This window comes from Euwallacea fornicatus, chromosome 21 (assembly GCF_040115645.1).
Source record: "Euwallacea fornicatus isolate EFF26 chromosome 21, ASM4011564v1, whole genome shotgun sequence".
NCBI classification, from domain to species: domain Eukaryota; kingdom Metazoa; phylum Arthropoda; class Insecta; order Coleoptera; family Curculionidae; genus Euwallacea; species Euwallacea fornicatus.
Window position 1 is genome coordinate 1475833 of NC_089561.1, and position 22721 is coordinate 1498553.

General features: G+C 40.1%; 1 protein-coding gene and 2 long non-coding RNA genes across 4 annotated transcripts in view; 1 reads left to right on the forward strand and 2 right to left on the reverse strand.

Annotated features, from left to right (window-relative positions):
* The window catches only part of LOC136345996 (uncharacterized), a 25584-nt gene extending 16592 nt beyond the window's left edge, over positions 1-8992 (forward strand). The window contains exons 2-4 of the long non-coding RNA XR_010733239.1: positions 5781-6218; positions 6289-6386; positions 6643-8992. This is a non-coding gene — a long non-coding RNA (uncharacterized lncRNA). The remainder of the gene's footprint in view (positions 1-5780; positions 6219-6288; positions 6387-6642) is intronic.
* Positions 1-22364, reverse strand: part of LOC136345988 (homeobox protein abdominal-A homolog) — a 27085-nt gene extending 4721 nt beyond the window's left edge. The window contains exons 1-2 of one of the 2 annotated variants that reach the window (XM_066294785.1): positions 21503-22364; positions 16667-16699 (exon numbers count right to left, since the gene is read on the reverse strand). In XM_066294785.1, the coding sequence (XP_066150882.1) occupies positions 16667-16699; positions 21503-22151 (682 nt within the window). In that variant the 5' untranslated portion in view covers positions 22152-22364. Of the gene's footprint in view, positions 1-16654; positions 16700-21502 lie in introns of both variants that reach the window. The other variant, XM_066294784.1, reaches the window with a different exon arrangement.
* Positions 14243-15351, reverse strand: LOC136345997 (uncharacterized). Its single transcript, XR_010733240.1, has 3 exons — positions 15274-15351; positions 14577-15190; positions 14243-14515 (listed from the first exon to the last, which is right to left on the reverse strand). It is a non-coding gene; the product is annotated as an uncharacterized lncRNA (long non-coding RNA).
* Positions 22365-22721: the final 357 nt, after the last annotated feature.

Here is a 22721-nt window from a genome sequence, read left to right on the forward strand (position 1 = left end):
ATCCCGCTTCATCCGATTGAGCAAATTTTCGACAAAAAATGGCACGCAACAGTCTCGTCGCCTCCCCCCATCTAGGGGCTCGTAAAATGTGTCAATGTCCCGTCTAGATGACGTTGTCGACCCCCTTTTACCTTTCTTCGCACTTTTCATTTCCCTCGCCAGTTACTTTTATAGTTATGGCTTCCTTGTGAAGGCTGCGAATCTCGCCCTCTTTTGCTTAGACGGGCTTTCTTATCATGCCTAATTCTGGTCGCTTGGATGGGACCTGTCCCATGTAGTTAGCGAAATCTTAACGAATCACTTAGCCCATCAATCGCCCGCAGTTCAGGTACACACCTAGTGGAGCACCAAAGGTTCTTCAAGAATTCGTTAAAAACTGGTGGAAATATTTTTCGTGGAAATGCTGGATCACGTCGAATTTTGTTTTCAGTCGGGCATTTTTTTAATTTAAAAGATTTACACGGGCTTTCTCATCTTGTCTCTATGGAACCCCGTGCATACTATTGTGACGGATTTGTGTTCTTTGAGAAATTGTGAAGGTATTTCATGTAACATATCCATGACCGAGTTCGTTTATCTACTGCGTGGGCACCCCGTCTGTTAGTTCAAAAAAGGCACAATTGAAAACAATATTTTACGTGTTGCAGATTTTTCATGGAAAATACTTGCTTCTAATGTAAATACGTAACATATACGATAAACCACGAAAATAGAGCTTTTGACGGGTCGCAGTGTTGCGAAACGCAAATTCTTCATACGCCCTTTACAAACTAAGCCCTTTCGATCGCGATTTTGGCCCTACTTTTTTCCCTTAAAATTTCTAATAAGAACCTCGCTTTTTTTCCAGGACTCAAATCGCCCCAATTCCCTCCTGCATTCAATTCGAGTTCTTTGCGAATGGCTAAACGGCACGGTCGCGTATTTTACCCCTTTATCTTTGGGTTTTATCTTTATCTTATGGGGAAGGTATACAACAGTAACTGCGGCCATTAATAACCCAACAGGGTCCTATCTCCCGCCATTAATCTGTTCGAAATCGTCTGAGGAACAATGTCGTAAACAATCACCGGAATGGTCGGCTTTATCATGGAGAAGAGTGCAAGAAAAACTATTACTTCTAAGCCTTTTTTCAGGCTTCAACGGAGGGTGAGTCATAGATAAATTATAAACATGTCCTTGGTTACAGACAGTAATTGACTGGGTCTATTATACTAATGTCCTGCGTGCAAGTTTTACCTATATGCGAGTTGGAAGGAAGCAAACTTCTCTTGGTGTTTTAACATGCCTTATTAGTACTGACACGATTAATAGTCACCAGGAATACACTCCCTGCAATGCCTAGAATAATGATGCATGTAGGATTCTACTTGTTAGCAGGAAAAGCGAGAAAAAGGTCATAAATTAGTGTGGGAATTGAAAAGGATAAGTCGAAGACTGAAATCGAATTCCATAGCTCACAATACAACGTCTAGAACTAATTATTAAAAAAAATAGTTTTATTGCTTGGCACAATTCCGTGGGTTCGGGGAAAAGCAATAAAAATTTTAATTTTGAATATCATTTTACGGCTTTAAAAATGCCGACGTTTGTGTAAATATTGCGTTGAGAACCGTCCCGTTTTAGATTTATAACAATGTCGAACAATATATCAGATCGAAGGATATTTGGTCAAGGGTATCGAGTCCAGTTCCACCGACAATCCGACTGTTTAACGAACTGAACCGGACAGCCCCCAAAATCTGCGAACAATATTTGCAAATCCACTATTGACCAGAAAAAAAACAGCCCATAACTAACCGCTGCAAATGCCCATTTCAGGCCGGCCCTCGTTCCGTCATGATCTCCATATACATCATATTCCATTTTCGAAGAGCCCATCTCTGATGTAGTGAATACAATACGAAGCGATGCTGGGCGCAATATGGCGTAAAACCCCTCTACCCTTGCTGCCATGGCAACCGACCACCCCTTATGCAATGCAGCCGACGACGTCCGGAATGCCGGGCTAAATCACCGGGGGAGGGCACGGGGTGCAATTAATGACCCAGGCCGTGTAGTCCAATATATTACGAATGCATTCGGATTAATTAAAAATTTGTCGGGTGGTACTTCGATTTTACCTCCGAAAGCATGACCTCAGTTCGTACCTCGAATGGGGTTGAGATCTAACAGATGTTACCATCATTTTTCTACCCCATTTAACTCCAGACCGGGTTTTCCAATATCCGTTCTATCTTCAAAAGTACGTTTCCTGGAGTATCCAGAGATGGAATAAAGTTGGAAAACTGCCCAGTAAAATTAGATTTGTTGGCTGGGGAGTGCGTAAGGGCACTGGAGGTTAACATCTCGTTATGTAAAGTGAATGTTTACAGGCATAATTCCATTCCTTCTCTAAAAAATCGTGCGTTTGCGGCGTTTTTCTTTCTCGTACCTGAAGCTGTAAATTTGGCAAAGAATTGGCGGATGAAAAGAAACTTTCATTTCTCACTACCTTAGTAAAAAAAGGGTTTATGGCCCCCTGCGAGGGCAAGTAGTAAAACTAGAAAGTTGCAACGAGGGGTCGATTATGATGCAAATGCACGAAAAAAAGGAAGGGTTCTTCGGAATTGGGGCATTGAGAAAGGGTGCGTTTGCTTAAAAGACAAAGATTAAAAGGAGAAAGTGAGTGCCCTCGAACGCACTCCAAAATAATAATTTCGGATTTCGTTTGACTTTATGGTACGCAATATTGAAATAAATTGGGCACTTAATGATGGCACCTGACAAATCTTTTAGAGCTCGAATTGAGGTGAAAATTTAAATTAAGGAAACAGTGAAGTTATTACTTTTCGCTTCCCTGGATTAGCGGCGCTTGTCGGGAAGGTGTTTTGCTGGCAATTTATGACCACAACTTAGGATAACAAATTAGGAAGTTTAATAAATTCTAATGAATTATCCTGAGGCTGCACTAAGCCGTTAATTACCAATTATAATGGCCTAACTGAATAGGAATTTGATTTTATGACTGTTTTAACATGTTTCGGTCGCTTAACTAACGGGTTCAATTAAGACACTCTTTTACCACCGTCTGCAACTATAAAAAGTAACAGCTTCTAAACAACCTATTTCGCACATTTGGTCACGTTAGCCGCAAATAAACTCATAAAATTAGCCGATATTTAATATTACAATGCAAATCAGTCCCGAAATCGATGTAATGTGATGGTTTATGGTTTACTACCCATAAAACCTTTACGGCCGCTGGTCAGAGCTTAATCGACACGCTTACACACTGCTCCACTCACCATTCCTAACCTCAATTTTATGGATTGAATCAAAGCTTATTAATTATGGTTTTATCGGAGCCTTCTGCCGGCACTACGACACGAGTGCGAAATAACATTTTCCGCAGCAGTGCTCAAACTGCCCTTTGGCCGTAAACAACGATAAACAAAACTGCTGATTGCACGGAATAAAACGGGAGACAGGCACAAAAAGTGCGACGCTCTATTCCAGCCATTCCAGAGCTTCATCCAGAGTCTCATTGCAATTACAACCGCTCTCTATGCCCGGTTTCGATGGCTTCAATGGCCGCTTGCATATAGAGTGCAGCATAAACGAGGCTCTATCCTGTTGGAGACGATGACGTTGCGCCGTTGAGGATGCGCCCCAAATTCAAATATATTTTTCTCTCTATGTGTATAGATCCGTGCTCTTTTGTTGAAATATATTGAATCCAATGAATCACGACTGCACATATTTGAATGGCGTGGCATGTGGAAATGTTATTAAAATTATGCTTCGGAATGAGTTATTAGCCGTAAACTTACAATAATAATTAAAGTTAATATGCAGTAAAATTAACTTATAGCATAATGGAGTTTTAACATGGTTTTCTCATGTATAGTAATGCGTGTAAGTTAATGAAAACAATGTTGCGTTTAGATGTGTTCGAAGCAGGTCGAAAGAGTTGTTTTCCTGTCTTTACAAGGTGTTTAGATCATCGAAAGACGGTGGTAGATAAGGTGGTTTCGAACGCATTTGACCGTATACATATATTACTATACAATGTGTTATACATTTCGAGATATCGTAATTTTTCTGAATTTTACCAAATTCGCTGTTTACTTCCGTATAAGCTACAATAAAAATTTAGTCGAACATTTGATCTCCATTCTTTTTCGTACAAACTTGAATATGTATTTTATCGATATGGAAGATGTGATAGGATTTACATATGGGGAAAAACTTGTGGCGTTTTAAAATTCCAAAAATGAATCTCTTGAATATGAAACGTCAACTTTGAAAGCGAATAAAAACCAAAATGCAAATGGTAGGGTCGATCTAACATTTTTAAAAACTTCGCTGACCACTGGTCATTCGAACGATGTACTGAAGGAAGCAGACTTCATGGTGCATAAAATATTTGATTGGAAAAGGAAAAATTGTTCGACTAAGTTTTTGTTGTAACGCATGTGAAAGTAAACAGGGAATTCGGTGAAATTTTGAAAACTTACGATATCTCGAAATGCGTGACACTGTATGTAGTAACGTACATATATGGTCGAATAGGTTCAAAATCATCTTATCTACCGCGCTCTTTCAGATGTGCATGGTTGAGCCAAACATCTTGCATAGCAGTTCTTCATTGGCAGTACTTAAACATTCTAAAGCATACTAATCCTCTGCATAATTTGCTAAAAATAGCTGAATTTTAATTCATAAGGTACGGGATTTTTTGATCAAACAACATTACGCATCCTCATCTATTCTTATTACTGTTTACTGCATATTATGTCTCCCTTCCTTACCTTCAAGGCAGGATTTTGTTGACCTTTTTCAAAAATAATTTGTTGCTTCATAGACGTCCAAAGAAGCTCCACACGTGATGCCACCTCTAAGTTCCTTTTCCGCAGTTTTTTTCTCTTATTTCTTAGGTTAACAGCATGATTTGCTTCAGGTTATAATTTGAGTGATTTGGGCAGTTTTCTGTAAGGTGATTTTTCTGCGGTTTTGAAAATTTTCCTCTTGCTCGATTTACCTATGGAACGAAAATGTCCTGCATTCTGAGTTACGGTATCTTCAACCTTCCAGTAATTTTGCCTATTAACTGTTGCCTGTCCTCAAAGATCAGTTCTTCGCGCATAGGTGCGGCCAACGTCAGGCGGGGGCTTCCGATTCCAGCACTGATCTTAGGCGATATTTAATTTTTTCTTATTTTTTTATTTCACCATTTTTAGCGACTTTTTTGCTACTCGTTGGGCGAACCCGACCTTCCCCATAAATATCTCTGGTGCGTCATCCGAAGTTAGCTGAATGTACTACTAAGTTTTTCCCCATCATCGCATGCAGAAAACGTGGGCAAAAGCAGAAAGCTATTTTGGCTCGGAACTAAGCTTCATTGCTTCGCAAAATTCTCTTTTTAACTGCTTCACTTGCGATGCCACAACACCGAATGCCATTAATAATAATTAAAATACCATTACAATCCGATAGATGGAAATTGCCTGTACATACGCAACCCGATTAAATTTTGTGGCATCGCCTAATTGCAATTACGAATTCAACCCCAGCTGCAATTAAACCATTAATTACTCCTCCCTCTGCCGTTATGGCCTTCCCTGCTTCCTATAAACCGTAATTTATCTATGGCACAGCATGGAAGCTGATCTGCATTGCTAAAATTTCCGGGTCCCGTTTAAAATTAAACTACCCCATTTTGCTTATAAATTGCTTTTTACCATTGGAATCTAATTTTTGTTTGGAATTTGAATTGCATTTAGATTTTATTATTCTTCCAGGTTCGCCATACAACCTAAGCGTGAGCTGTCACTTATGTGCTATAGCGAAATCAAACATTACGACCATTTGAGACTGGCACTAACACTAAATCGTCATTCTCGGAGTCTTCCCCGGAATCGATTGATGGAGATGGGTTGAAATGTGTTCCAGATAAAACGACCATCGGGGGGCTCGTAAACGTTGGCTCGAAACAAACGAATTCGCTTTTTGTCCCCCCTCCAGATAACCAGGGCCGACCCCACCTTTGCAATTTGTGCTCATGTGCTATATTGGTTATGATTGGCGTTTAAGACCTGAATCCGAAACGGGCCTGATGCGGCTATCTTTGATTATTGAGTTGCTTTATTGGGGAGTCGAATGTGACAGATCCAGGAAATCAGGAAGAGTTATAATAAGGAGCCTGGAATTGGAGAGAACTTCTAAAAAGAAACTATTTGGTAAATTCACGAATCTGATTGAGATTTGGATTTGAGGAGCAATTTTATATATTTCGTTCTTCTCTTTCAGGACAGCCTTCCTCGGCTTTACTCGAACTGGTTCGACGCACCACTAAAAGACATTAGGAGGAAGAAGACACATTTGTTTCTGCATCTTCAATTATCCTGGTAAAATTTTCCCATCACCATTAAAATGATTTATGAGCGGGGATTCTCATTTCGCGGTTTTCGTTAAACTTTTGTGGCCGTCCCACAAGAAAATTGTTTTAGGCTTAGTTTGTTCCCGTTCAGTTAACTTTGTTAACGTGTTCCCACCATGGTGGATGGTCTCTTTTGGAACATTTCCCAAGATCAAAATCTTAAATCTCACTCTGATATTAGCACGTTTTCGATACGTTACTACACATCGTTGTCATCTTTTCAGATGATTCTGCATCAGCATCGCCTGCCAAAGTAAACCTATAACCGGATACCTCTGTGCAGATGGCCAATTGTCGTTAACTGCTTGTGGCAATTTTGCCGACATAAAATACCCATGAAATTCTGCGTTGACCAATAGAAAGTTTGATTCATATGACAATGGGACGAACGCGCGTTTACTTCTCGTAACAGAAATTTTTTCCCGGACAGGAGGTGCAAATGGGCAGCTAGTTTTGAGTAAAATGGGGTACACATCATCCGGTGTCTCCTTAAATAAATAATCGTAAAAATACTCTCGTTCGTTCTCTCCGCTTTCTTCAAGATTTGAGAATGCGGTTTTACGAGTTTCTAATTGACGAATTTTGAATTGAAAAACCTCCGAAATGATTCGATCTCTGAAAGGAGGTTCGTTGGGGGATTCACAACTTTTGATGTTGGACGTAACAAGTATTTTTTGTCCGAAAGAGCGCCGTTTTCCACGCTTTTCCTACGAGTTTGATCGGCGCCACTCGCTGAGCAGCTACTTCACGAATTTTGAATTAAAAAACGTCTGCAACGAATCCAGTGGACTTTTCCACCCTCAGTTCTCCACCAACTGATTTTCCCTAGCACACTGTCGTTTCGTGGAAAACTCTCCCGAGGATACGTAATATTTTATTATCGAAAAGAACGCTCGTTGGCTGCGAGAACTTCTTCCATGACCTCAGCACAGAGCTGAAGGAAAAGAGATAGCATAATAACCTTCCTCACGGCACAGCCGCACACAATTTTCTATGAACCATCACCATCGTATACCAAGCCGCCCATTCTCATGGTCCAAGAACACCTAATGAAAGGTGCCATTAAATATGATCCTTCATAATAAGTACCTGGTACCGCAATTTCGAAAATTACAAGGATGTGTAACCATAATTAGCTGTCGTTGCGAGTAAATAACGATCTTTTGTCGATTTCGATGGTGCCTCTGGCTCATTATGCAGACGATGTTTATTGCCTCTAGAGTTTTTGAAAACTAATTGCGCTAAATTAGTTGCATTTATGGGCGGAAAGATTTATGTGGTGCCGTATGCATTTCGACGTAAATGGTCAGGTTTGTATGTAGAATAATGGAAATACGTGTTAAGGAGGCGTGCCTAAACGAAGGAATGGAATTTGCAGTGATAGCGATCAAGAAAATCTACCAATAAAGGGTGCTCGTCATTGAGGGTCAACGAATGCCGATCGGAACCCTCGGGGAGATATGCAAAGTGCGTGGATCACCGCACAATGGAAAATTATTCCGAATAATGCTTCAATGGCGTCCACAGTAAAGAAATGTCCCCCCGTAATTTATCGTCCTTGTCCAAGTCACATTTGAATAACATTCCCGTCTGGCCGAAGATATTCAAATTAGATAAATAACCTGATAGTGGCTTGTTATGGCCGGCTTCGGATAAAACAAGTTTCGGGTAATAAATTTACTTGAGGATGGAATCCATTATGGGATTGGGGTTCTTGAAGATCGTTGCTAAAATCGCTCGGCAACAATGTGGTCACGCTTTTCCCATGGCTCATGCCCGAAAAAGATCAGTTTTGTTATTTGAAACGGTGCTCAGAAACATTGTTGATCGCGAAATTCCCACACTAAATCAAAGGGAAAACAAACAGTAGTAAAACCGGCACAAACTACCTAAAAAAGCGACGAACATTACTCCGAAGTACCATAAAACCCTTTAGAGGCCCGTAATTTGGGTGCGTAAAACATACTAAACACCTTCAGTTTTAACGGCCTCGTAAAGATATCATTACGACACTTGTAAATCCTGTAAACAGGGGCTGCATCTTATCCTACGGTGTGTATGGTATAGAGGGAACACCTAGATGGAGGTTTATGGGTTATTGAGCTGTCCCAACTGCAGACTAATATCTATATTCCGATTCCCAGTTTATTCAGAACAAAAAAGGAAGATGTCGAAAGGTTTCGAAGGGAGATTGAGAAAAGGGCAACGCTCGATGGTGCAAAAAGTCCCTTTGGAACTGTGGTTTTTGAGAAAAAAAAGATAATAATTTAATCGACGATATCCAGCCGCATACGAAAACATCCATATATGAGTCATTCCATATAGGCAAACTTCAACAGATGAAAGCAGCATCGAAAATAGGTAAAATAATTTATTGAAGGCCTCGAGCTTTAATTATGTTTAGATTAATTTAGGCAAATTTATACTAACTTTCCTTTTCACTGGACCGTAAACTACCGATTGTGATATGTGAAATATGGCTGCGAACTTCTTCCTCTCCGCAGGTCCTCGCGTGCGCGTAAGACGTAAACTCTGGATTTATGGATGAAATTACCCTTGATAAGATATTAAAATGGCCTGTTTATTTTTAGTAATTTTAGTTTTATTACATTCCTCCTCAAATACCTTCAGACACAGAGTATCCGAAATTAGATGCCCATTCAGTGCAGGTCATGAACAGTTATTAGCTGATTAAACCAAACATTGCATCCAACGTATTTATGCAAACCGCCAGTTTGTTCTGCATAACTAACTGTGCAGGCGAGGTATGATATTGCTCTCATTTGCCTAAACCAATATCGTTAACTCTCAGATAAGGGTGATTAGCTGGGAGTGCACGTAGAGAGGCGTTAAGTTTATGGCATGTGAATGAATCGGGGGCACAATGTATGAGGGAGATGCGAGAATTTGTTGGAAAACGGAATTGTGCTCGTCAAAATGCTGCGGAAGTTCGGCGTGATGATGACAATGACAAAGGTGACGATGAAGATGAGGATGACTACGATTGGGTTTCTTCTGGTGTTCGTTAAGAGAGCAAAGGCCCTCGATTAAGGTCAATTTAAGTGGACTCTCCATTTTGAGAGATGCGCGGTTGTTCCGATGTCGTTTTTCAATTGGGAACTTAAGGGATGTTATGGAAAAAGTTAAATTTAGGCATTCTCGATTGGTTGTTTTTGGGCACCCAAGTAAGGCGCCGTTGTTGGACGTCGACGGCATGAACCAAAGGCCGTACTAATACGGTGCTAACCATTTTACGATCAGCGATAAAGCCGGCATAATCAGAAGAAAACGAGCCGAACGTGTTAAAAAACAAAATCACTCCGCGTTCATTTATTCACACACAACAAACAATAAAACATTGAATCATAAACATCGTTAAGTCAACGAGAATCGTTTCGAAAAATCGCGTACGACTTTATTTTAATCGCTTATTGAACGATTGTGTTCGCCATAATGGAGACATTTATTGTTACGACCGCAATTACTCTCAAGTTTAATTGGAATACGGCTCTGTAAACTAATAAACTAATTAAGGAGACTGATGGTTTTGGCATTTGTTACTTGCGAATCGGCTTGTAATGCCCTGCGTGACGAGGAGGAGGATCGAGAGATCCAGCGACGAAGGGCAAACCCTTTAATCAAAGATGTGCGAACAGAACTTGGTAAAAGAGGAAAAGAGAAGGGAACGTGCTTTTGAAAAACGTCTCGCATCTTCCTCCTACCTACGGAAATCCTAAATTGTGAGGGGAAAGAGAGGTGTGTATGTGCCTGCTCTTTGAGATATCTCACCCTTGATCTAAAAATTTCATTTTTTTTTCTCATTCAGGAATTCTTGAAACTGTGCTCATGCTCTTCCCACGGAACGCATGTGTCATCGGCATAAATTTGCCTCAGCTCGGGCGGCTTCGCAGATCTTACGGTTTTCGACGACCTTGTATAACGGAGTTCATAGGAGATTTCCCCGATCCCACGCCATTGGATCCTAAATATCGCCTCAAAATTCAACAAATTACAGGCCAATTCATTTGCGGCGATTCGCCCGAGCTAAAAATTAGCATTAGAACAGCACATTTTCGCATTGGGGCTGGATCCCGAAACCCGGAATATTAACCGCAAAGGAAAGTTTCGTGGTGGAATGGCGTGGGGGGTCACTAAACTGCCGAAAAATTCAATCCCGGTAATGGCCCGGGGCTAATTTATGAAGCAAAGTGTGAAACGGAACGAGTCTTGAAAACTTCTGAACTCATTAACTCTGAAAGAAAAGGCAATGGATCGGGAAAAGTTGCGAGGAAATGGGGGCGAGGGCAACGGAGCGAGCCAGACAGAGATGCCGGTCCTGGAGGAGGAAAATATAAAATATGAGTTTTAATCTCGGGAATGAAAGGACCAGTTCAAGCTGTAAATTCAGATGCCGGAGCTTTTCGCATGGTATAATATCTTGTAAATCTCTGGGAATTTGTATGTTTAGCTTCCCCTTCGGACCATCAGAATTAATCCTTTACAATTTTATTCCAGCCCCTTCGAATATTCCAATTCCCTTCGAAAGCAAAAACCATAAATATTGGCCATGGAAATGCCTCTAAGCCCGAAAAACCTGCTTGTATGATAATCACGTATCATCCTTGCTGCCCAACGAGATAACACCCTTCCGAGGGCTGCATCCCCAGGGAAAAGGATGCTGTCGGACCCCTCTGGTCAATCATGGACCGGGTGCCAAATTAAATGGAGCTCTACTGCATATGACCACCTGGTTAAGAAGAAGAAACGACATTTTGTAATTTATTAAACCCAAAGTTTTATCGGCCATTTCTACTTCTAACAACCCTCCCCCTTTCCCCGGGAGAGGAAAACAGAACAATAAATTTAATTTGCTCCAACTCGAAAACGAATTGCTTGTCTCAACTGACGCTAAACGAAGTTAGAAGTAGAAATAATGGGGCTCTCCCTAATAAAATCGATTAGGAAATTGTTGTTTGTGCTTCGAACCAGCAAGCGTCTTAGTTGCTTCTAGAAGCTTAATTGAAATTTACGCCTCCAATAAGGCTTGTGCAAGCCCGGCTTTAAATTTGAAATTGCCTTCTCGGTTTTTTTTTTTTTTAAATATGGGGTGCTCCCAGTTGTGTAATTTTCAGAGGCGGATTAGATATTGAGTTGTGCTAGAAGGGAGGAGAAATGAGTTTTTTTAATATTTAATTTCAATGGGTGGGAAGGCTTTACATGAGGAGAACCGCAAAAGTTTGACTGGAGAAACACCTTCCGTAGAAAACGAAGATCCTGCGCTAAAAAGTTGTTTAAACATCAAACGAAACATTCGCAAATTTGATTAAAGTTAAAATCGTTATTCCGAACGTTACGTTTTACTGGCAAAAGTTTACTTGCGAAAAAACTCACTGACAGAAAATTTATATAATATTTATGTGCCTTTGACCCACAGAAAATTTCTCCGCGAGTTCCCGAGATATTGGCAACTCCATTTGGCTGCGCTCGCAGAGCGAATCAACCTGATTAAGTTTATCTAGTCTTTTTTTACGTCAAAATTGGGTGTTGCCACCCATTTCCAGCACCCACATGCCAACGGAAGCTCCATTAAACTTTACCAGCGCCTAGATTCGGAATTTCATGAGAAATTGATGAATAAGTTCAGAGGGGGATGAAAAGAGAGAAGGGGGACGTTCTGCGCAAACTGGTACAGTCGATGGGCGAAGAAAGGCAAATTCAGCAATACAAACCACTGTCCCTCAATGTGACGGTTAATTAAATTCACTCCCATTTCCTTCTTCTTCTTGAATATTCCTCATGCAACAACAAACCAAAACCTTAAAATATTGCAACCAGACCTAAACATAGCTCAAAGGGCATCTCGTGTAAACACGATCTGTTTACTAACAGAATGCAACGAGTGCTGTAATAGCATGTTACATGTCATCGCCGCCGATAACACTAAATTACTCCCTTTGTTTGACTAATTCTAATTGGCTGTTAATTGTTTTATTATGTTTTGATAATCTCCTCGTATAAGGGGGGTAAATTGCTTATATCGGCACTTAGCTTTGATCTACAAGTACAAAGGGTCTTGATGATACCGTTTGTTGTGGGAATGTCCTCCAACGATGGATACTGGGAATTCCACGTTTCCCTATTTATCGTTTCAAAGAATGATACATTTTCTGAAATGAGCTTATCACTGCGTGCGATGATTGATAATGACCATGAGTATGTCATTATCAATGTTTTCTTTCCATTTTTCTAGTCTCATCGATTCGTGGCGTTTTCTGAAATGCTCGGTATTCGTTTGAGTCTTAAAAATTGCACAATCCGAACACTTCGACAAAGATAAAATGGGACAAAACCGATTTTATGCGCGTATCATCAAAGAAGTGTATAAATTAAACTTAACCTTTAATATGTTGAAATTAACACTAATTGTGCTTGACCTTTAGATATGCTTGTTGAATGAGCATTTAAAAATGTCGGTGATTTGCAGTGAATGAATTGCCATCCGAACATTGCTTTTCAAAACAAAAAAAATTATTCTTGAAATTTCTTATTTTTAACTGTTGGAGGCTTAGGCCCACGCGACCATAAAACGGTAATAAAAATTTTGGAAGTGTGTAGTAACTAGGAAAAGAGATTTACGGCTAGTCAAATAAAAATAAAAGCTCGTAAAGGATGATTTATTGATTTGGAAAAGGGTTTTTAGAACCGTCTTAAAAATAAACGTTACAAAGTGCCCTCTCCATAAAAAATGTGAATTCGCAAAGCAGGCAAATTGCCTATGTTCGGCAACATTGCCTGCACCCAAATAACACCAAGGGGTGTGCGAGGGTGGGTGCGGGCTGTCGGCCATAAAATAGGTTGAAGAGGGCTCTAGAGACGTCCCAAGATAAGGCTTCATGTACGGGGAAAGTGGAAGTTGTGCATGCCGCAGACGTACAGCACGTCGTAAAGCGGGGGGCCTGCCTCCGGATCTATTTACGGCACCTCGGTATGATATATGTGATTTGACTCGTGAATTACAAATTTGGAATTCACCCAAGAACAGCACTTGTAACCCCAAAAATTGGTGCAAACATACGGGGGTGTCCCAGACACACTGATGCGAACGAACACGAGGCGCTAGAGGATCAAAGTAGTAGAAACTGGTTTTCTTACGCCCAAAACAACCCTTCCAGGTCTGTGTCTTTCTTGTTGATCTGCGAAAACCGTTGAACTTGAAGCTCGTCACTCGGTCATTATGAAGGTAGCGACCAAAAAGACGATTTATTGAGCTAATTTCGCATTCCATGATGCGTGTCCACTTTGTGAGGCAACACGCAGCGCTACAAAATGATAAGTTAAGGCAAAGAAAATGGACGTATGGAGGTTTAAAAGAAATATTCTCTTCGAATTTCGGAATTCGTTTAAAATTTAAGATACAGTCCGTCCAGCAGAAGACTGGATGATCTGAAGACTAGGACCAAACGTATCTCTGAAGAGGGGGGCAGCAAATCATCAATTTCTGGACCGCTCCGGAAGAAGAAATTGTTTCTATGCTATTTCACACCGACTAGTGGGGCTGGTGGCACCTGTGAATTTGTCATACCCAAAACTTCCTTAGGCACAATTTTAGAGAAAACATGCAATCTTGTATAACTCAACTTCAACCGAATCGCTCTATTTTTTTCCCTCTACCACCCACCACTAATTTGTACTTGTTTAAAAAGACCTTAAAATTTGTAGGTAGTCAAAAATTGCCTTGTTGTGACTAACCCTGACTCACACACTATCCACACGGAGTGAAATATCAGTTTTCAATAATTTTACAAAATATCCGCAGAAGCCCAAACAAACCAGAAACCATCCACCCAAAGAAGGAAAAACCATAAATCACCATTTAAACGTGCTTGTACTGCTAATAACCCACGCGTTTGTTTGTTATTCCGTGTTTTTTTCTTTTCATTTTTGTCTTGGATTTCTTGGCAGTCACACACGGTCTGCCTGCATGTTCTTGAGGCGATTTTCTTAGGGACAGTGGTGGTCAATGAACTTAAAAATGTTGGCTGTGCAAATCACCCACCAAACATTTGTGTTCTCGATGGGTGCGTGACAAAACTTCTGCTGCAATGATAAATTAGTATTTAACTGGTAGTACTAGAACAATAAGTCAATTGCGTAGCACCTTTCCACTTAGGTGTTCACAAATCGCTTCGAAGCCTCCTCTGCCATTTCGCACTAAACAGCCGGCCTTTCGTGCACAACGCATAAAGATCAGGACTTTTTTCAGCATCTCAGTTACTTTTTCTGCTGAAAGCGCCATTTTTTCTTTTATTTATTGGATTGTTTGAAGTATGCGCATCAGAAGCGGGGCCACTTCAGACCCTCGGGGAGTACCAACCTCAAATCGGTCCCCAGTGTGATCAGCTTCGTGCCTTCAGAAATGAAAAATAAATCTTTTTTTTTTTTTTTTTTTTTTTTTGATGGATGCTAAAAGCAGTTTACAGAAAAATAACCGAAGTCGATTCAAGTGCTACTTGGCAACTGCACTAAAACCGACATTCTATGGTAATACACTTGACGGTATTCCATTTGGAAGAAGGGAGCTTTCCTTTAATTGGCACCGGCCCTAAGTTATGGGTTCACTACTCTGAAAACTGTGCCTTAATTAGACTATCTCCAACAATCAAAAGTTCAAACACTCAGAGTACTTATAAATATCCCCTGGTACTGCTCGATAAGCAGCAAAGTGAAGCTGGCTTATGAAGTATCTCTATGTTGTTTTCGACTGCAAGGCGCCTACACATGCACAAAGTTATTCCGCATGGTTTATATCACTTTCAAGAGATTTTTTACCATCTAGTTTAGGCTTAATTAATTACCTTGCCCGGCTTTACTGGAGTGCTGTTATGCATGTTTCCGATGCGAGCCTCGAGACGTTCAGCCTCCAATGAGATCACCAAAAAAACTTCCTCTGCGGCAATTTAACACTTTTTTTAGTTAAAATTTATTGACCCTCCATAAAAGGCCCTTGAAGTGGACCTGCGGACATCAGTTGTAGGGATATTGGTCGAGGGGGAATCGTACTCGAAATTGCCAAAAAGGGTGCGTGGTTTAAACGTCGGGCCATTTTGACAGTTGTGGTAAGTACGTACGAGCGCATCTCCATGAAATTAGTGACAGGCAAACGGGCCTAATATATTGACGTTGTGGGACGCGAAAGGGTCTCATAAAAGTTTTAAGGGCTGCTTCGCAGGGATGACGGTGGGGATACGCGTTTTTAAGGGTGACTTAACTCATTGTCTTCCGCAGTTTAACGAAGAGGTACTTTTTGTAAAACACTTAACGCTTCTCTCGACTTAAAAGCGTCCCTCTTTAATAAATCGTCTCGGAGTTGAAAGTCCTTGGAACCCCGCCAATGATTAAAATTAATCCAAAAACGACGATGGCGACTCGTCCCGAACGTAATCAAATATATACAAATCTTTATAAAAATAGCGAGCCCGTCAAAATGTATAATGAAACAATAAAGTTCAAAAATAAACCGACCACAAACCGGCAGTTATGGCGATAAAAATGGCAGTTCAAATGCTTTATTCGCCATAATCGGGTAATCCAAGATGGTGCCTCGTGCTAATACAAAGTGACACATTACGGCCTGTTGACAAACTTTATTTATATTATAAAAATGTACGCTGTCCGAATACAAGTTCACGGCCAGTTCAGTTTGGTATTCAAGTTACAGTTTATGTACGTGTTTCTGCGGTCGGAAAAAGGGTATTTTTCTCCTTGGCGCTCTTATGCACCGAGCAGGAATGTTTTACTGCAATTAAATAATCATCGTTCACATAATGCCTAAATAAACGGCATCCTACGATCGCCTTTTCTATTAACTACAGTCAAGGTCCATGTAAATTGAAGGCATTTATTACCCGTATTATTAAACCATGTTAGGTACTTATGCAGAATGGAATAGCTCTGGCGAGTAGTGACCACACAATGCGAGTGAATCTTTGAATAAGCATCTGCTAGTTAACCGTATTGTAGATACGCGCTCCAACCCTTTAAAAGCCAACTTTCACTAATAAATATACCGTGCAAAAAGATTTCTCTTTTTTCTCTTGAGTTCTAGGTAGACGAAGGGTTGGTTTGGAACGGGGTGCAAGTTTCTGCCACACCAATGCAGTTTTTTCGTGACGACAACAACTGTGAGATATTTAAAAATAAACTAAAACTAAAATAAGAAAATCAAAAAATATGTACCATTGTACTCACCACAGACGACCCGGTCAAAGGGACTCATCCAGTCTAAAAAAGAAAACAAATAGAGAATAAATATGGATCAAATCTGTAGGTGTCAATTTCTCGTTGGTTTGACAAGATCTGAAAGCAAACTTGTGATGTGTTGAATTGGGATACCGTTTGAATTTATCTAAAAGTTTTATATATGCTCCGGGGCTTCGATGATCTTTAATTTATTTAAATCGTCTATTTTAGCAATTATTTAATCACAAATTGTGATTTAAGCGGCCACAACATACGTTTATCTAATTTAAACAACAATTATTGTTATTTTGTTGACATCGTTATTTGATAGAGTATATCACATTTTCGAAACAGGGTAAAAGAGGATGGATGATGTCGGATTCTGATTAATACTTAAGTAAATCGAATCCTTCGAAATAGTGCCCGAAATCAAATTGAAGAGAAACGTTTGAGAATCAAAATTCGGTTCAAGTACGTCGATTCTGTGAGTGTAAGAGACACCATTCAGTAAGGGATCGCCGTTGCTTTAAAAATCATGGAAATTGTTGAAAAATCGTTTTTTAAACGTTATTTTTTCAGAATCATCCCCTTCCAGTGGGGCGCATTTCATTACACTGGAGGGAGCGTTCGACACCTCTTTCTGGGGGTTCTATTTATTTACCGGTATTTTGGGGCCAGTCTTTACCTCTTTAGACTGCAAAATAGCCCACATTCCGTTGAAATGCACATTTTTCGGACATCTCAAAATTTAGGTATTCGTCTATAGCTTGCTTTTGGGTTTGGGGCAAAAAGTTCCAAAGGAAAAAGTCGACTTTGAGGTTCCTCGATGTCGCTCAAAAATTCCAAAAGGGACAAAATGTCCGTTTCAAAGAAAATGGGAATGTTTGTTCTTTAAAAAAATAAAAATTCTGCCGCGATCTGCAAATTGGGCCCGCAAAACATCCCACAGCTTGAGTGATTATATGTAAACGTACAATATACCTGTGAGAGCCATCAGTGCAACACTGTGAATCAATATACAGAATGTCCCAAAATCTGTGAGTAATCTCCCGGATTAATTTAGCAGATAATCTTAATTTGGACTCTAAAAAAGCGCTTCCTTCAGTTTACCAAGGATGAACTAGTTTTGATAAAATAATGCCTTGTTTTTTACCCTTTAAGATGAGGATCCCACCCCCTTTCATTTGATAGACTGAAACCTTACACTAAAAAGGGTACTCTTGCCCGATGACGATACAGTTTTCGATGAAAGCATTTTTTTATTATGACTTTATGGAATACAATTTAAAATATCTGCCATTAGTGCCTCTCACAGCAAAAACATTTTTTCTAGAAATATCTCAGTTCTATCAAGTTGAATGACAACATTAATACGATGATAATACCAGAAAAATAACTTGATTGGAAAGGTACATGTTATTATTACACTACATATAACTGTAGCAGACAGGTATTTTGAACATCGTGAAGAACCTTAACAATAGCTATCTTGCTTTTAATAAGAGAGCATTGAGTGGTCATCGACCAAGAGTAAGTTTTTACTAGTTTAATATTTAGTTCACCTTAAAAAATATTGGGGTACTCCATATGGGGTGAAAAAACATTATTCTCTCACTGCTAGAATATACGGTTAGTAAAGATCATATAGTTCATCTTAGATTTATTAACAAAAAAGGGACATTTCTTCATTGAGCAAGCTGTAGATTGATCGTAGTGGCCCGATCAATCAGCTCATTAATATTGTTCGCTGATATCGTTATAGTGCTATTGTCTGAATACATAATTATCTGCAGTTTAGTATGGCTTTGTGACTCAGGTTTCAAAAGGTTGACTAACAGGCAGTTGATGCCTAAGATGAGTAGTGCAAAGAGAAAGATGGTGCTCTGAGCAACACCCTAAAACGAGCCCGCAGCATACCCTAGTGGAGAGAAGTTCATGAGACAAAGGGGCAAACTTTCGACTTTCTGGGTGTTTACAGGAGTTTTACAGCCGCTTAATACCTCCCTGCCCTGCTTGAACGTATCTATATTGAAGGACAATTTTGTGGGCGTGCAAATGGAGTGATCAGCACCGTGCTTCATTTTTTAAAATCAAAGATATTTACATCCGAAGATCACGATGCTCTATGGAGCATTCGATAGATCACAGGACCCTTTTCTGTCAAGATCAAGAAGATCGTTTACGAAGAGAACTGGTATATTTACGATCTTTTGAACGTTCGACGTCTATGACAAAGGCTTAGGCTCAGAGATGCCAACGAAAGCGCTGTCACAAATAGCACGCTAAGTTAAGGGTCTGACTCGAAGGGCTCATTCACACATTTTTCGATCGCAATTTGATCTGGCAATTGAACTGATAAACTTGGACGATTTTGAAAAAAAAACTGCAAAGGAAGAAACTAAAATCCGTTCTCTGACCGCAAATAAAACCTATTAAAACCATTACTCCACTTACTTCACATGAGATATCCTTGTTGCTAAATCAAGGCCGTTTTATTACTAAAATATGTATTAATAGACCTATAAAATTATCGTTATTTAACTGGTGAGTTTGCCAATTGAAACAAAATGTTACTAAATCTCAGTAGTAAAACCAGGAGCTGGCCATTCACAACAAGGAAGCATCTTCCCCGGTCTGTACTCGTAAAATGTTTATTACCGTTTAAAAACGATTAATTGTCGAAATGGTTACTGTTAGGAAAAATGGTGATAAAAGGCTGCCACAGAAGTTAGTGTGTAAATATTGGCCAATAAAAAGATTGTAAAACATCCTTTAAGCACCCATAAAGTGTTACCTCGATAAAAATTGTTTGTTTATGGTAAAATCGTAGAAGTTTTTATGCCCCACTAAGCGCATTTGAATATGCTCCCTATGGGGTTGTTTCACAGGAGAGGAAAAGCCCTAATTTAACCCTTTATGGTAAAAGAGAGTTAATATCCCAATTAAAACCTATATAAACACTAAATCATCATAGTTAACCAGGCAGACAGATTCTTCATTAAAATACTTAATTTTAATCAGTTGAGAGTAATAAAATCCTAATTTTTATTGTGCTCTAATTGCTTGTTTTACATAATCAACTAAAAATAACTGAGGAAAAAGTGAAGTCCGGCGAGGATTAGTACCATTAATCCTTTTAACCTCGTAATGGTTTCCATTTCGTTGACCAGCTGCCGATTGATAACTAACAGTTTTAATTGGACACAATGAGACCCCAAAATTGTTTTTTGTTTAATAATAACAGTGCTTTCTGTATTAAAGGGAAATAGTCGAAAATATAATAATTCAGTATTTGGTGAGCAATGCCAGCTGACACGGCATGAATCATTGATGTAGTAAACGCGTTTTCACCTCTATCCTCCAACATGCCTCGATTTTTTTAGGTTTTTCATGTGAGTGTCATCAAACGCCATTCAAAAATTAATATATAAATTGTATGGAAGTTTTCTATATGACTTTTTATAGAAAAATACGCAAAAGCTGAAATGAATTCATCATTATGTAGACCTCAACGAAGGAGTGAATAAATTATATGCTTTCGGTGACCTTAGGGGCGAGGGCTTAGTGCCATATTCTCGAAGGAGGCACATTATACGTTCTGCAAAATTTAGTAAATTTCAGAGAGTCTGAATTTTTTTGTCCTAAAACGAAAAATCAGAGCTGAGAAATAGCAGAAATTTCTAATGGCGAAAAATTAGATTGGAAGATGTGAAGTTTTGTGCAATTAAAGGATACACTAATGATGTTCCAAATGTTGCTGAACGTAGCGGTTAGAACACAAAAACTTTCTCTTCCATTCCGACGCAATTCTTTCCACTGGGGTAGACAGCGATGGGTTAGTTTTGAAATTTGCATAAAGCATATTTCTCTAATTTTACAGAGAACGCTTGAACAATTTCATGATTTCCATCAGAAGAACCTCTAATGATACTGTATGAAATGCCACATCAAGATTATAAGAAATTAATTTCCCATGATTTCACATACGGCTAGGTTTACTTGTACATTCACGAAGCTGACATTAGGGACGTAGGGGCGGAAATGGTACTCGAGGTGCTTTAATTGCTTTTGCCCTTTCGTTTAATTTAAATTTTAGTGAATATACCTGCTCAGAAAAAATAGCAAAATTCTCTCGGTTATTGCGAGAGAATTCCACAGGGATAAGCAGCAATAAAATATGTGAGTTTTTTTTTGATACTCCAGAGATACCATTTCCCCAACTTGTAAAGCATTTCGCTATATTTTGATATACTTCTCTGTCGGCAACATCAATGTAATTTATTGTAATAATTATAATTTTGATCAGTCTTGAAATTATATTTAAAAAATAATTACGCGATTTCAATTAAAGAGGTTTAACATCATTTTTATTATGAAGCATACATGATTGCCAAAATGGCGTTCACACAATGCGCGAAAATTCTCAGGTCGGATTAATGCGCATGCGTGACGTATGCAATCTAATCGATATATAATCTTGCGCAATGGATCATGTACTTTCAGCAAGCTTTAGTTTGAAGATTGTAGCCGCACTCTTTATAATTTTTTAAAGCAAATTTTTGCCGTTTAACGTCCCAGAAAATCTCAATCCGCCGACTTTCAAAATTAAGGCTCCTGAAAAGCAACTTTAGATAGTATCCCAACTCGGACAATGTCCCTAGAAAGTGACGCATGCCCAGCTCAACGAGAAATTGGCAACATTGTTGATTTTATAACAACTAAACAACAACAATACTTCTTTCCGCTTGCAGTGTACCGGCTGCATATCTTCTATTCGGGTTCAGAGATATGAAGTTCAAATTGGAATTTAGACACGAATCCCTGGAAAAGAACTGCTGACTTTACCTGTGATTGTCATCCAAGGATATCTAGGTATATCGGGAATGGGCTGTCCGCCGGCTGCCGTCGGTTGCGAGCAAGAATTCAAAGGATCGACAACAGCGCTAGCTGCCTGATGATAGAACTGAGCGATCGAAGCTGAAGCTGCACTGACTGAGCTAGCTGCCGACACCGCCGCACCATTCTGGTGATGGTGCCCCAAGGTGTAATTCACCATTGAATCTGTAGGGGCCACGTTGCCAGTCAACCCAGCTGTATATCTACAAGACTTATCTGTGGCTGCATCGACAGCTGCAGCGGCTGCGAGGGCGGCGGTGCTGGCGCTGGTAGGGAACCCTCCAGGCACCATTGACCCCGTAGCTGCAGCATTGAAGGCAGCTACCGCTTGTTGTTGGTGGTGGTGGTGAGCTGCCGCGGTCGCTGCCGACACGTAGGGATACATTCTGGAAGCCGGAGATGTGGAGGAGGCGCTGCTGTTCGAGTGCTGAGGGGAAGAACCGCTTGGAGAACCGGCGGACGAGCTGTAGTTGACGACTGAAGCTAGGCTCGCTTCGATTGAGGCAGTACTGACCGGGGACGTCTGGAACAAGTGCTGATGCTGGAATTGCTGATGGTACTTCGGGAGCATGCTATCAATGATGAATTTGGAACTCATCGCTTTGGGGCCTGACCACTGCACCCGATTCGCGCACTGATTACCATAGTCCGTCGGAACGTGAAGCAATTTCGCGCCGCGCTATTTTACGACCGCCGGCACTCGTTTAACCCAGAGTGTTTTCTTACGCGTCCTTCTCCTCTACTTCTTCGAATCCTTTATGACCCATGTATGTGCAGTCTATAGCCCTCTATGCCTTATCCGCGGTACTAGAGATCGTAATGGCGCACCCCTCCATCCGACGCCAATCGGAGCAGGTGCGGCCCGCGCCAATGGCAACACTGCGCAGAATGTGCGGTGCCTGCCCTGCGTCCGGCCACGCCGCACTCCAACTTTCGGTTCGCAGATGATCTGTGATGCTGCCGACGCCGATTTCCACCAGATTTTTCCGTCGAACTTCTTCAATTAATGCCGCGATAATTATTGGAATTTTTTTGCAAAACACTTTCAAACATTTATTCGCAAAAAATATTTAATATCGAAAATAATATTAAAATTTCACGAAATTGGAATCGAAAAATTTCGGACGCAAACGAATTTTTATAATATTCATTTCGCGAATTTCCCATC